The 14,510-nt window shown below is 44.2% G+C and overlaps 1 protein-coding gene across 5 annotated transcripts in view; it reads right to left on the minus strand.

Moving 5' to 3' along the window:
- Positions 1-14,510, minus strand: part of LOC135906148 (uncharacterized) — a 281,677-nt gene that overhangs the window by 156,272 nt on the left and 110,895 nt on the right. For all 5 annotated transcript variants that reach the window (XM_070524112.1, XM_070524105.1, XM_070524086.1 and 2 more), the window contains one exon: positions 11,477-11,569. In XM_070524112.1, coding sequence (XP_070380213.1) covers positions 11,477-11,569 — 93 coding nt within the window. The remainder of the gene's footprint in view (positions 1-11,476; positions 11,570-14,510) is intronic.

The raw sequence follows: 14,510 nt of genomic DNA on the forward strand, positions 1-14,510 counted from the left end.
CGCTCCCTGCTGGGTACCTTCAATCACTCGACATTCCTGTGGAACCATTCTTTCGGGTTGGTTTGGACTTACTTGGCAGTTTTTCTCTTTCTACCTCTGGGTACCATGGATTACGCCACGCACTACGCCATCACTGGAGCGCTTCCTACAAACTGCGCCACAGATGTTGCAGATTTTCTTCTAAGCAACGTGATTTTATTACATGGAGCTCTGCGACAACTTCTCACAGACCGTGACCGGACATTCCTATCAAAAGTTATCGCGAACATCCTGCAGTCCTGTGCCACGAGGCACAAGCTATCTACATCATACCACCCGCAAACAAATGGCCTCGCGAAGCGTCTCAATCGCACCTCCGCTGCATCGACCTGCCCCTGCACGATTACGGAAGCCGAAGAGCTGGCCATCGCGTTAGCCATCCACGAGGGCCTACACGCAAACCAACCACTGACGATCCTCACGGATTCCCAGCAGGCCTGCCGCAACTTCCTACAGGGAAGAATTGGAAGACCTGCTGCACAAGTCCTAGCCGGAATACCCAAGGAGGACCCTGAGGACTTCACCACCCAAACCATCATCCGTATACCGGGCCACACTGGCATCACGGGCAACCTGCAGGCCGACAGAGCAGCTCGAGGATTCGTATATAACCGAGCACTCATCACGTCGGCTGCAGAAGACCTGGACCCTGTCAACTTCGAGTATTCAGCCATCGTGAACTACCACAGAGGGCGTCGCTTGCGATATCCACCACCCCATCGAAATCTAAAGACAGAAGATGCCGCTGCCTGGCGTAGGCTCCAGACAGGCACTTACACGAACTTACACATATAACATAGGATACACCCCACAGCCTACAGGGAAGAATGCCCATGGTGTGGGGCCACACCAACCCTATACCACATTACGTGGGAGTGCACACTACACAACATAGAACACCCAGACACGAAGACCACGAGGGAGCAATGGGAGGCACTGCTGTGCAGCTCGGCCCTCGACTACCAGCTCAAGCTGATAAAGAGCTGAGAAGATGGCAAGAGCCAGCGGAGCCCTGGACTAAGGGCCCCGACCATTAGCGGTATTTCTGAATTCTTTTAATAAAGTCCGTCCGTCCGTCCGTCCGTCCGTCCGTTTGTCCGTCCGTCCATCTCAATCACATCCTCACAGACATGCTCGTGAAATATGTCTCTTCAGACCAAACTGACTGGGGTGTCGCTCTACCGTTTGTCATACTTGCTTATAATTCCTCGTGCCATGACACAGCCGGTTATTCCCCGTTTTTCCTTCTGTTGGGCCGAGAACCAGCACTGCCCCTCGACACAACCCTCCCTGCTCACGCGGCACCGACCAGTGAATATGCACTTGACGTCATCGGCTGCTGTGCCCACGCAAGGGAAATTGCCTGTGACCGCCTTCTGGAATCCCAAGAGAGTCAAAGGCGTTTGTACGACTGGCGACCCCGAGGCGTGTACTTCCCGCCTGGTTCTTTGGTGCTTCTTTGGTCTCCGTCGCACCAGCTCGGTCTGTCAGAAAAACTGCTGTCTTGTTACATAGGCCCTTACCGAGCGCTTCGTGTCGTGACTCCCGTCACCTACGAGATCGCCCCTGATGCCCCATCCACTTCGCAGTGCAATGATATTGTGCACGTTACACGACTGAAGCAGTATCACCCTCCCAGTGATGACATTAGGCGCTCCGGGGCGTCGCTTATGCCGCCGGGGGATTATGCTACATGCGTGTGGTATTTGATTGTTTGAACGAGGCGCGTAGGCGCCACCACTTGAGAAAAGAGGAGGAGGAACGAACTGGGCTCGCACTGTGAATTTAAACGGTCAGTGTTGCAACCGCTGTTGTAAATATAACCTGTAAATACTTGCTCATGTTACTGACTCGTCCTTCGAGCAACAATATTTGGCTCAAATGTTTGCAGGGGCCTCTCGTACAGATTGGCAACATTTTCTAAAAATGTCCAAAAAGTGCTTCAGGACCCCTTCAACTACAACTAATCAAAAATCGTTTTTGTCGCATAGCTTTTCGTACAGCAGGATGCAAAAAGATGGCATTATCCCGGTTACACCACTGCTGGAGCCATTACACCAGCAGTTGAATGCAGATGCTCATGGCAGTAAGAGATTTGAATGAAATGTGTCCGGCACTGACACCATGAATGGCAAGCACGGGTGGTTAGTAGAAACAATCCGCTTGAGGCCATGAACAGAAGTGTGTACAGAAAGATTAATTTGAAGAAAAATTACACAGTTCTCAGTGACATCGTTAGGTGCACATGACTGCAGGCCCGGCAGAATGAGTCAAATTGCACAGTGATCCATGCACCTAAAAAAATGCGCGTTGCTCTTTAAGATATTTCCACAGAAGCACATGGATTTTTGTCCAAGCACTATATTGTTCTCTAGCCACAGATTTGACATAACTAAAATGCCTAACTACCTCTTGCACTGCCTTTCTTTGGCTAAATAATTACTCCACAACGTTGCATGCTGTGAACATGATGTGGTGTGGCTGAAACTAGGAAAATAATGTTTTGCAATGGAAATGCAGTGCACCTGCTTGCATGAAGCACCAGCCCACACATTAAAGTAGTTATTTTAGTTTAAACTCAAAAGTTCTCAAATTTTACTTCAAAGACACATAAAAGCTCCAAACTGGTCTGTTGCGTCGGTCCATTCTTTGTTACATCTACATCATCATGCCATCGTTATTGTGTCATTGTTACGGAGTTGTCATTGTCGGGCCACCTCATCGTCTTAAGCTTCACTTTCAATATATGCCCACCGACACTGGGAAACGAATTCCGGTGTTGAGTCAATATGCTACCATGCAACACCTGCACTAGGTAACTTCTTCAGCATTTTGTGTGCCAAGAAGACTTGGAGAGTTTTGTGGCATCTATGTATCATTTCAGAGGTCACACCAAGCAATATTAATATTGTAGCAGATAATGTAGTGCACATCACAAAAAAGTTGTTCTTGAGAAGGTAGTGGTGTCTGCTGCTTGAACCTGCTGCTGTTGCAGCAAATGAGTTCAGAGTCAGCGGAATTAGTTAATATATTTTTCTAGATGAGCTTTCGCTGACTTTCTTCACTGGAAAATTTTGTGTCAAACTTACCATATATGCTACATGTTCTTATCTTCTTAGTGAATACATATCTGGTTCATTAATTGACACTGAGGCGTGTTGTGCGGCAACACGCCTCAGTGTACTGCTCCTCAACACTGTAGTACATCTAATACACAGAATAACAAAGCTTTCCAGAAAACAGCACAGCGCCACACGGCAAATTGACTATGCAAGATATAAGAGTGCATTTCATAATCGAGCCCACACAGACTGATCCATAGTGGTCCAGCCAGTTTAGGATTCGAAGCAATTTTCGGAGCAGGAAAAAGGCAGTTATGGAGCAGTTTAGGAGCAGCCACACCAGGCTTTTGGAATAGTTATGGAGCAGAAAAATTGGCCTTTTTGGAACGCTTCGAGCAGTAACGAGTAGCCGTTTAGTGTAGCCTGTTATTGCTGCACAATCAGTAAATGCTGCTTAACAGCACAGGAAAACAAGGCCCAACAGTCAGCAGCAGCCAATTAGTAAGCACGTCTTCTCAGAGAAAGTATACCACACATGGTATGTTAAAAAATTTTTATTTTGGTAGGGAAGAAACTTTTGTAAAAAAATTACATAAAAATTTGTAGGCTAGCAAGCACAAAGCTATGCAGCCAGGCATAAGCCAGACAAAAAAATTACAACTGCCCTAGAGCAATTAGGGCTGTTGCGCATTGGAGAAAAAGCAATGGCAATTGTTTTATATGCATTTCAATGACATATGTGCTTTGATATGCTTTACCGCAACACAAAAAATGTATAATGTATTCAATAACAATGCTCAAAGCTACAAGAGACCTATGTGAGTCTATGAACAGCATCAAGAACAAGGTGTTGCTGTATGGCTTGTTGCAAAGACGATGATGGCAGCCATGAACAACGCTGGTAGTCCAGCTACTTGTGCGCTTGCTTTAATTACAAGCTGGTTTATGAGATTTCCGAGTGTCATGCAGTCTCTGAGAATGGATATGAGTCGATTCGGTGCCAAGCTAACTTTAGTCATTGACATCTGACTGAACAGATGAAGCAGTGCCGATTAGGCCTAACAGCCTAGGCAGTGTGCCCATAATGAAAATTCGTCATTGGCTGATATGATACAAGCCGCAAGCCATCACAGAAAGCTTGCCGTTACTGTGTTGCAACAAGTGACACCACTAACGAGAAGCTAATCAGCAATTAGTTCTGAGATCACACGTACAGGTTTCTGACAGCCATAGCAGCATCACTCAGGTCCACAGTCGACTGGCCAGCAACTATCATGAGTGGGCATAGAAGTTTGTGTGCTTAAGATGTGTTGAAAGAAAGTTCCAAACTGCATATGGAAACGTATGAATCTGTGTGCGTGAACATGCATATCTGATACAATCTGTGTGCCTTATTCCGGTGGCCAATTGGTCCCATTTTCCGACATGCTATCATGCTTTCCATAGTGTGCAGCTTTTGTCCCCGTTCCCTCTGTTGACGTCGCATATGGGAATCAGTGTTGTTGACCCAGACGAACCTTGCACAGACACAGATTAAGCACCGTGGAAAGGCTGTGTGCAAGGAAGTGACCTCAGCCGGGTGTTGGTTCAACAAATATTTCAAAAATTGAATAGTATAGACAATCGATTCACCAATTGCATTATCTGAACGTTCACTATCCAGCTCATCTTCATATACACTCGAACTCATTTATAACAATATTCAAGTGCCAGGAAAATTAAAATGTTATAAACCGGTTTGCACAAAAATTGGAGGGAACAAACAACAATATTTTTATATTATATGGAAAGAAGTAGCGTCGAATCCACTTATAGCATTACTGGTTTTAACAATACTCATATGTAACAATGTGCAGCCATGACAACTTGAGCTTTTGTGGGTTGTAAGTAAAATAAATGCCTTACTACAATGTTTCCCCGCAGTATTATTGGCAATAACAATAAAATCTGGCTACTGGGTGTGGTAGCCGAGCTACCTGGGAGCGCTAGTTTTCGAACGCCAAGGGACAAGCAGACGCAACGAGCGAATGATACGCGACTCGGGGCCTCTCGGTAAGCGCTGAAAACTTTTCCCTTTTTTATTTTTACACAAAAGTGTTAACTGCTGTTTAAATTCAGCGAAAAAATATCGTATACCTAGGCGTGTTCAAGACCGCATGAATGCGTGAGATTCAGGAAACAAGAGGTGAGGGCCACCGAGAATTGACACTATATCGTGGAACCTATGATGGTCAGCAAAACCTGCAAAGGGCGGACAAATCAGCGGATCTCTAAATATGTAGGGCACTCTGGGCTGTACTTTTCGGCAACAACGTAGCCTAGCCGCCTGCGGTATTATCCTACTGAGCTATGTCGAATGCTGAATTGCGATATTCGTTTTTTTTTTTTAGATTCTTTATTGCACTACATTTGCAGGCTTGGGGTGATGCCTGACACCGGCGAAAGATGCCAAGAGCGAGTGAGGCTATACTAATCTAGGTACAACCAAATTAGGAAGGCCCACTAAGCTTGAACAAAGACACTCCCTCACCAGAACAGAATTGGCTGCCCTGGTGCAGTATTCGGCCACAACCTCCCTGATGATATCTACAATTAACCAATGGCCCTCAGTCCCCAGCAGCTGCGGAGCACCTGACCAAGGCGGCGGACAGACCTGTAACGCAGCAGAGGGTGCTAAGAATCTCTTTGTCAGGACAGGCCGCCAACGGAAACTGACCCTAGCAACACCCGAACCCTCTCGAGTTAGGCTAGCTTAGCAGGACTCTTCGAGGAACTATCAGATATTGTTTGGGATATTATCGGCCTTAGTGAGATTAGAAGAACTGGTGAGACTTACACATTGCTAAATAACGGCCATGTTCGCTATAGAGGTCTCCCTGATAAGTAGCAATACGGGGTAGGATTCCTAACCCATAAGGACATAGCGGGCAACACTGACGAATTCTACAGAATTAAAGAGAGGGTAGCAGTAGCCATAATCAAACTTAATAAGCGGTATAGATTAAAGGTAGTACAAGCCTACGCTCCAACATCCAGTCACGACGATGAGGAAGTAGATCAGCTTTATGAAGATGTTGAATTAGCGCTGAGAAAAGTGCCAACTCGGTATACAGTCGTAATGGGTGACCTCAACGCAAAAGTGGGGAAAAAGCAGGCAGGTGAACTGGCAATTGGCAACTATGGCGTTGATTCTAGAAATGCTAGAGGAGATATACTGGTAGAATTCGCAGAAAGCAGTAAGCTGAGAATAATCAACACCTTTTTTCAGGAAACGTAGCAACAGAAAGTGGACCTGGGAAAGCCCTAACGGTGAAACAAGAAATGAAATTGATTTCATACTTTCTGCTGATGCCAGCATAGTGCAGGATGTAGAAGTGATAGGTAGGGTAAAGTGCAGTGATCATAGGTTAGTGAGGGCTATGATTCACCTCAATTTGAACAGAGAAAGAGTAAATTGGTCAAGAAAAAACAGGTCAATTTAGAGGCAATAAGGGTAAAAGCAGACAAATTTAGGCTGGTACTTGCAAACAAATATGCTGCCTTAGAACACGCAGATGAAGATGATGACATAGAGGTAATAAAGGAAACCGCAACAAGGCAGGCTTCAGAAGCAGCAATTGAAGTGGGAGGCAAGGCATCAAGGCAACCAGTAGGCAAGCTCTCCCAAGTGACAAAGAACCTAACAAAGAAATGACAAAGAATGAAAGTGTCCAACTCAAGAGATAAGACAGAATTCGTGAAATGGTCAAAACTGATCAACAAAGCAAAAATAAGTAATATTCCAAATTATAATTTGACAAAGACTGTAGAAGCCGTAAAAAATGGACGCAGACTGAGATCAGTGAGAAGGAAACTTGGCATAGGACAAACCAAGATGTATGCACTGAAAGATAAGCAGGGTAATATCATCAGCAATCTCGAAGGTATAATAGAAGCAGCGGAAGGATTTTATACTGACCTGTACTGTACCCAGAGGACTCAGGAGTACTCTATTCAAAACAATAAAGAACAGTACACAGAAACTCCTCCTGTAACTAGAAATGAGGTTACAAGGGCCTTGCAAGGCATGAAACGGGGAAAAGCGGGAGGAGAGGGTGGAATAACAGTCGATTTAATCAAAGATGGAGGAGACATAATGCTAGGAAAACTGGCGGCTCTCTATACGAAATGTCTATCGAATCAAGGGTCCCAAAAAACTAGAAAAATGCAAACATTATACTAATCCACAAAAAGGGAGACATTAAAGAACTAAAAAATTATAGGCCCATTAGCTTATTATATAAAATATCTACCAAAATAACCTTCAATAGAATAAGGACAACACTGGACTTTAGTCAACCACGGGAACACGCTGGCTTCAGGAAGGAATACTCTACAATGGATCATATCCATGTCATTAATCAGGTTATCGAGAAATCCGCAGAGTATAAACAGCCCCTCTATATGGCTTTCATAGATTACGAAAAGGCATTTGATTAAGTAGAGATACCAGCAGTCATAGAGGCATTTCATAACGAAGGAGTACAGAACGCTTATTTAAATACCTTGGAAAATATCTACAGAGATTCCACAGCCACCTTAATTCTACGAAAGAAAAGTAGGAAGATACCTATAAAGAAAGGGGTCAGACAAGGATACGCAGTCTCTCCAATGCTATTCACTGCATGCTTGGAAGAAGTATTAAAGCTGTTAAATTGGGAAAGTTTAGGAGTAAGGATTGACAGCGAATACCTCAGCAATCTTCGGTATGTCGATGACATTGTTCTATTCAGCAACACTGTAGACTAGTTACAACAAATGACTGAGGACCTTAACAAGGAGAGTGTAAGAGTGGCCATGAAGATTAATATACAGAAGACAAAGATAATGATGAATAACCGGGCAAGGGAACAAGAGTTCATGATCGCAAGTCAGCCTCTAGAGTGTGTGAAGGAGTATGTTTACCTAGGTCAACTAATCACAGGGAACCCTAACCATGAGAAGGAAATTCACACAAGAATAAAAATGGTTTGGATCGCATATGGCAGACATTGTAAGCTCCTGACTGGAAGCTTACCATTATCATTGAAAAGGAAGGTGTACAATCAGTGCATTTTACTGGTGCTGACATATGGGGCAGAGACTTGGAGACTGACAAAGAAGCTTGAGAACAAGTTAAGGACTGCGCAAAGAGCAATGGAACGAAGAATGCTAGGCATAACTTTCAGAGACAGAAAGAGAGCGGTTGGGATCAGAGAGCAAACAGGTATAGACAATATTCTAAAAGACATTAAGAGAAAAAAAATGGTGCTAGGCAGGTCACGTAATACGCAGATTAGATCACTGCTGGACCATTAGGGTGACAGAATGGGTTCCAAGAGAAGGGAAGCGCAGTAGAGGACGGCAGAAGACTAGGTGTTGCGACAAAATTAGGAAATTTGTGGGTGCTAGTTGGAATCGGTTAGTGCAGGACAGGGGTAATTGGATATCGCAAGGAGAGGCCTTTGTCCTGCAGTAGACATAATATAGGCGGATGATGATGATGATGACTGGGTGTCTGTGCAGAAAGGAAAAGGAAACCAAAATCCCCCAAAAGAAAAAAAAAATGCAGGCTGCCCCAACTGTCTTACCGCGTACCCCATACGACATGAATTCTCCGCAGCATCAGCAGCCTTGTGCACCTCTCTCCCCATCCCCCTTTGACTCCTTCAAAACACGAGTCAACTGTGCCAACTTTGAAGATGCTGAAGCGAGAGGAGAGAGAGAGGTGTGCGAGGATGGTTTGAATGCAACGAAAGCATGGCTTGCAGCGTGCGTAGCACAAAGGTAGTACATGTGGCAAAGGTGTGTGACAAGCATGCAGGTGCATCATGGCGCTTGAGTGGGTGCAGACATGCAGAATTGTAGCAAAATGGCGCAAATGGCGAGGCTGGATCACCTCTGAATGATATATTATTGAAACATTACGCAGGTACAGAGATCCAATGAACTATAAAAAATGATAAGATAGGCAAAACCCCATGCTACCATGACTGAACTTGCCCAGTTCAGTGTGAAGACTGCCAAGAACAGGCTCCTCCCTAACCTCTCTGCACACTCCTCCCTACTTCTCATTTTCGTTGCAGCAACAGACAAAATGGAAGCAAATAAGAAAAAATAAATGTAAATACTATTACTTCCGTTATTTAAACATCAGCATAATGGTTTCATTTTTATCCAGTAGCAAGGTTTCCTCGCACATTAATCTTTGAGATAGACCTGAGCTTCAACTTTTTGTGCTAATGAATTATTTTATGTGTTTAAGTACTGCAGCTGAGCCCACTTATAACAATCCCAAATATAATTATCTACCGGTTATAACTAACACATTTAAGTGCATTTACGATTTTTTGAGCCTACCTATTGAAATTGTCATTCTTTTTCTTTGCACTTCCAGATATAACAATTTTTTTTTTTTAAATAGCCATACTGTTACAATTAATGCTTTGAACCTGGCCCTGGTAAAAATAGGGTGCATTTGAAGTATCAAAGTGCAGAAGGGCAACCAAATTGGGTGTGCATAGCGTACACCCCGCTTAAAGTCAAACTGCGACAGTAATATGGCCTTCAGAAGCTGCGAAAAAGGTCACTTGCTTTCAAGGCGCACCTTCAGAGAAGAGCGTACAGCATATCATACAGCACATATTTTGCTACAATAATGGTATGAAACTATATGGTACAGCGTAAGCAGCATGGCGCAGGGCATGCAGCAGACGTGGGTGCCAGCACAATATTGGATGGCATGATGGCAGCACTCTGTTTTTGGGCCATTGTACGTGCAGCACCACTTGCATAATACCTATTTCAAAGCTTTGAAAAAGCCATCCATGTCCTTTCACAATGGGAACGATGGCTACTCAAGCATCGCCATTCATGCAGCCTGGGTTGGCGAGAATGCTGCACCATGCACTGTGGCCACGCAATGTTGCAAACGGTCGGCAGTTATCTGAGGATCATGGTTTGGAGACACTTTGTTTAAGCGTTGCCGATTGCTGATAACCATTCGCGGTAACATTCTACGTTTCGAACATCAACCTTTTTTCACTCGAGGCGACACAGACAACCTATCTTTATGACTCTTATGTGGTTGATGCGCAGCCGTAACGCCGGGACCACGATGTTAAAGACATCTTCGCAAAATGGTCGCGTGCCGCAGTAGTTTCCAAAGTTTACGCTTCCAGCAAAATAGAAAGCTTCACTTTCTCATGCAGAATACAGTCATGTCCCGCTGGTAATGAAATATATCACAAGCCCTCGAATACAAAATTGTGGCTGTGCTCGCAGTTTCAAAATGACAGGTGATCAGAACCGAGCGCCATTTTGAGAGAGCTATACGAAGCTGCATTTCGTTCTTTGGATCAAAATTTCTCATTGAAATCTGCAGCTAATGGGAAGATTGCACCAGGAACAAGAATGACAATAGTTTTCCGACCAAAGCACTACTGAATTGTAACTACCAACGCCAGCTTCAATGCTGTGAATTTTTCAGCATATTTAAGAGTGAGTCCATATATAATGCAGTACTGATATAACAACCAGTTTGACTGGTACTATCGAGTTCGTTATAAATGAGTTTGACTGTATTACTGTGTTATTTGTGTAATATGTCAACTGCTGGTATTTGTATTAATATTTTGTCTAACTGCATGTGTGTGTATTGCCTGTTAAGCAATATTTTGTTTTCTTTACACATATATGTAGTCCCCCCCCCCCCCCCCCCTCTGTGTTTCACTATGGGACCTCTTTTTGCATGACCAATGTACCTACTTCTGTATATGCACTAAAACTGAATAAATATTCAACTTCAACAACTTGGGTGACAGGCTGAAGCATGACTTTGACCTCGCTAGCTTGTTTGCATCGTAGCTCACATCAGCTTAGAGTGCATTTCAGCTCACAGCTGCATGGCTACTGTCATCTTAGCTCTCAAGTAAACTTGCTTTGACCAACAGGTTTCAATTCAAACATGATTCCTGAAATATCTGACCATATGTTTCTTGGCTCAGAGAGAGAATAAACTTTTATTTGGCAAGCAAGAAGGAAATTTTCCTCAATCAGCGGCATAACCGAAAACACTGAACCCTAGCTATGAGGGATGCTGTAGTGGAGGGCTCTGGATTAATTTTGACCCCCCAATGCACAGTACACGAGTGTTATTGCATTCCGCCCCCTTTGGAATCCGGCCGCAGCAGCCAGAAGTCAACACCCGACCTCATGCTGAGCAGTGCAGCACCATAGCCACTGCGGTATTGTGGCAGATAAAAGCTTGCATTAATGAAAGTGAAGTATGGATTCCATAATTGCAAAATCAATCTTGTCAATGATAAAGTACAGGAAATGTATTTTACAACACATACCTCGATAAAACTTGCTTTCTCACGAATAGCAGCATGTAGACAATTGCATTCAGATTCAAGTTCAGCCTGACGACTTTTCAGCACGACTGCCTCCTGTAAAAAGAGCACATACCATTGACGATGCAGTCAAGCATGCATATATTACATTTAAATATTATTGCAAGACACACTAAATTACATTTCACTTTCAAGGTTGATATTTAAAATTTCGGGCCAAATTGAAATGTAGAAATGATAAGGTAAAGGGAAATGAAAGCGTACGAAAAAACTACTTGCCACCAGTGGGAGCTGAACCTACATCCTCTGCATTATGCATTCAATGCCCTACTAATTGAGCTATGGCAACGCTTGCAATACCTTCATTGGCTTCATTATCTGTTGGCTTCATATGGTTGTGACTAACGAAAATAGGGCCCCTCAGTCTCCCTTTTTGTTAGGCTGCCATGGTCTGCGAAGCGTTTAAGAAATACGGAATTTCAAATGCCATGGATGGCACCAATAGTGATAGGGCTGTTGAGAGTGATGAACAGGCCTCTAACTGCAACAATGAGTAACACCCAGTCCTACCCACTATGACTCATATGCAATAAATTTTCTTATTCAAAGTGAAAAATCACTGTTAATATACCTTTTAGAATGAAGCGTTCAAAGTAAAAAACATGACTATATTTTCTGAAACATGAAAATTCGGGTGCGTGAAATGCAAACTGTCCCTTTCTTTAATGAAGCAAATACGCAGCAGCAGTGCATGCACATTACCAAGACTGTTTTCTGCAAATGGTGCAGCCCGTGTGAAGTGTCGCTACTGCAAGTTTTCCCGCTAAATTAATCCAAGCGCGAGCTCTTTTAGCCTAAGCGCCAGTCAATTTAATCCCGGTGCCACAAATGTAATACCAGTGCCATATAATTTAAGCTGCATGCCACGCATTCTAATCCTAATGGCAGTGAATTTTATCCAAAGTAAAGATGCATTTGCAGAGGTGTCCTAGGCAGTTCAAAATGACGACGAAATGTTATAATGTTGTGCTGACCAAACACAACTGAAGAGCCTTGAAGGGCGTTGCCATGTGCAAACAAAAAATGCCTTTCTTGCACAATACATCATCGAAATAATACACTGTAAGGAAATCATATTATTGCTATGGACAGGTCATGCAAAACATAGCTATATGATTTGATGACTTTGCTGATATGCATTGAAACAAAGGAGATGCAGCAACAAACCGATTTCTAAAGCTGATAAAAACAGGCCGAAAAGAGTGTGACATGATATCTCATCCTTCTGTTTTGTACAAGCTCCGTTGCCATGCATATCAAATCAATGAGCTTCGTACAATCTCAGCGATTACAACGACGTAGCCCATCTCAGATCACGTGGAAGAGGGTGTCACAGGATCTGGCGTAACATTCACCAGTGTTACGATATTGACGTTTAAGCACCATACAAAATCTGCGGAACCAAAGCTGACAAGTGCCCGCCTGGACAAGAATGGGCCCGACACAGATGGTGACACGCCAACAAAGGCACTCTTGTCGAGGCAACTGAACCGCCGCCCTTCGTGGAATCGATGACTGCCATGAAACGGAGCCTGACCCTGACAAACGGACCATCACAAATGAACCCCTAATCGATCAAAGGTGCCAACATCGAGGACTTCCATGGGAGCGACTTCAACATCGTGTTCCCAGCTTGCCACATCATTGCCTTGCATGCAGGGGCGTACGTGCAAGACTGGAGGCAGAGCCCGGCGGGACGATACAACATCATGGGCAGCATTTTTCAGACGGGTCAATGATTCTGGTTGGCTGAGAAGAACAGTGAATTCCCCCAACGAAAGAAAGGGGGAAAAAAAGGCATAAAAAGTGGATCTTGAGTGTTGTGGGGGTGTGCTCTGTAGTCATAGGTGTGCTCCGAATCATGCCTGTACTATTACTCAAACTTGTGCTAGTACATGTAAACTCGCAACATGTAAAAATGTAAATAAGCCCTTTTCCTCATCTCTTGGAGGTCAGCCCGGACTTCTCGATCGCCCAGCACCTGGCACATCACCAGCCACGGAACCGTAATGGCCACTCGGACACTGAGTCGCAATAACTGGTTGACAATGATGGGCTACGCTACCCTGAGTCCCAACACCAGCCTATTCCTGATTCCCAAGCGCATAGACATGGATATCAAAAGAACGGGCTTCAAAGAAGCTCTGTGATAGTACCCGCACAAGACACGTTATACCTCGTGGTAAAGGGTGTCACGTGACCTAGTGTAACTTTCGAAAGCCCACATGTGATTGACAAACACACTAACATGGGTGTCAAACGAATGGTAAATTCAAAAGTTATGCGATAGTACCCACGTGGTGAACATCAAATCACGTGGGAAAGGCTGTCACGTGACCTCACATATCTTTTGCTCACGCATTTGAGATTCCCAAGCACACTTACACGGATATCAAACGAACGGACTTCGAACAAGCTCTGCGATGGTATGCACGTCGCGCACATCAGACGAGGTGGTAAAGTGTGTCACGTGACCTAACGAAACTTTTGAAAGTCCACATGTGATCACAAACACACTGACATGGGTATCAAACGAACGAGAATTGCAAATGCTGTGCGACAATACATACATAGTAAATGTCAAAACAGATGGGAAAGGCTGTCCTGTGACCTTACATATCTTTTGCCAGGCCTATGGTCAGTGCCAGGCCTATTACCAACCATACTGACATGGATATCAAACCAGTGAGCTTCAAAGAATCTCGGTGATAAGTACATCATGTACTTCCGACCACATGAAAAAAAAATCACGTGACATCACGTAACTTTCGCAAGCATGAATATCAAATGAACGGGAATCGAAGAAACTATGCAGTGGCACCCATGTAGCGAACGTCGGACCGCATGGCAGAGGGTATCATGTGACCTCGCGTAACTTCCGCTGGCTCCTGGGTGCTTCCCAACCATATTGACATAAATATCAAACGAAAATGGCTGGGAAGCACCCAAGGCCTGTAAAAGCTATGTGAGATCACAT

This window comes from Dermacentor albipictus, chromosome 1 (assembly GCF_038994185.2).
Source record: "Dermacentor albipictus isolate Rhodes 1998 colony chromosome 1, USDA_Dalb.pri_finalv2, whole genome shotgun sequence".
NCBI lineage: Eukaryota > Metazoa > Arthropoda > Arachnida > Ixodida > Ixodidae > Dermacentor > Dermacentor albipictus.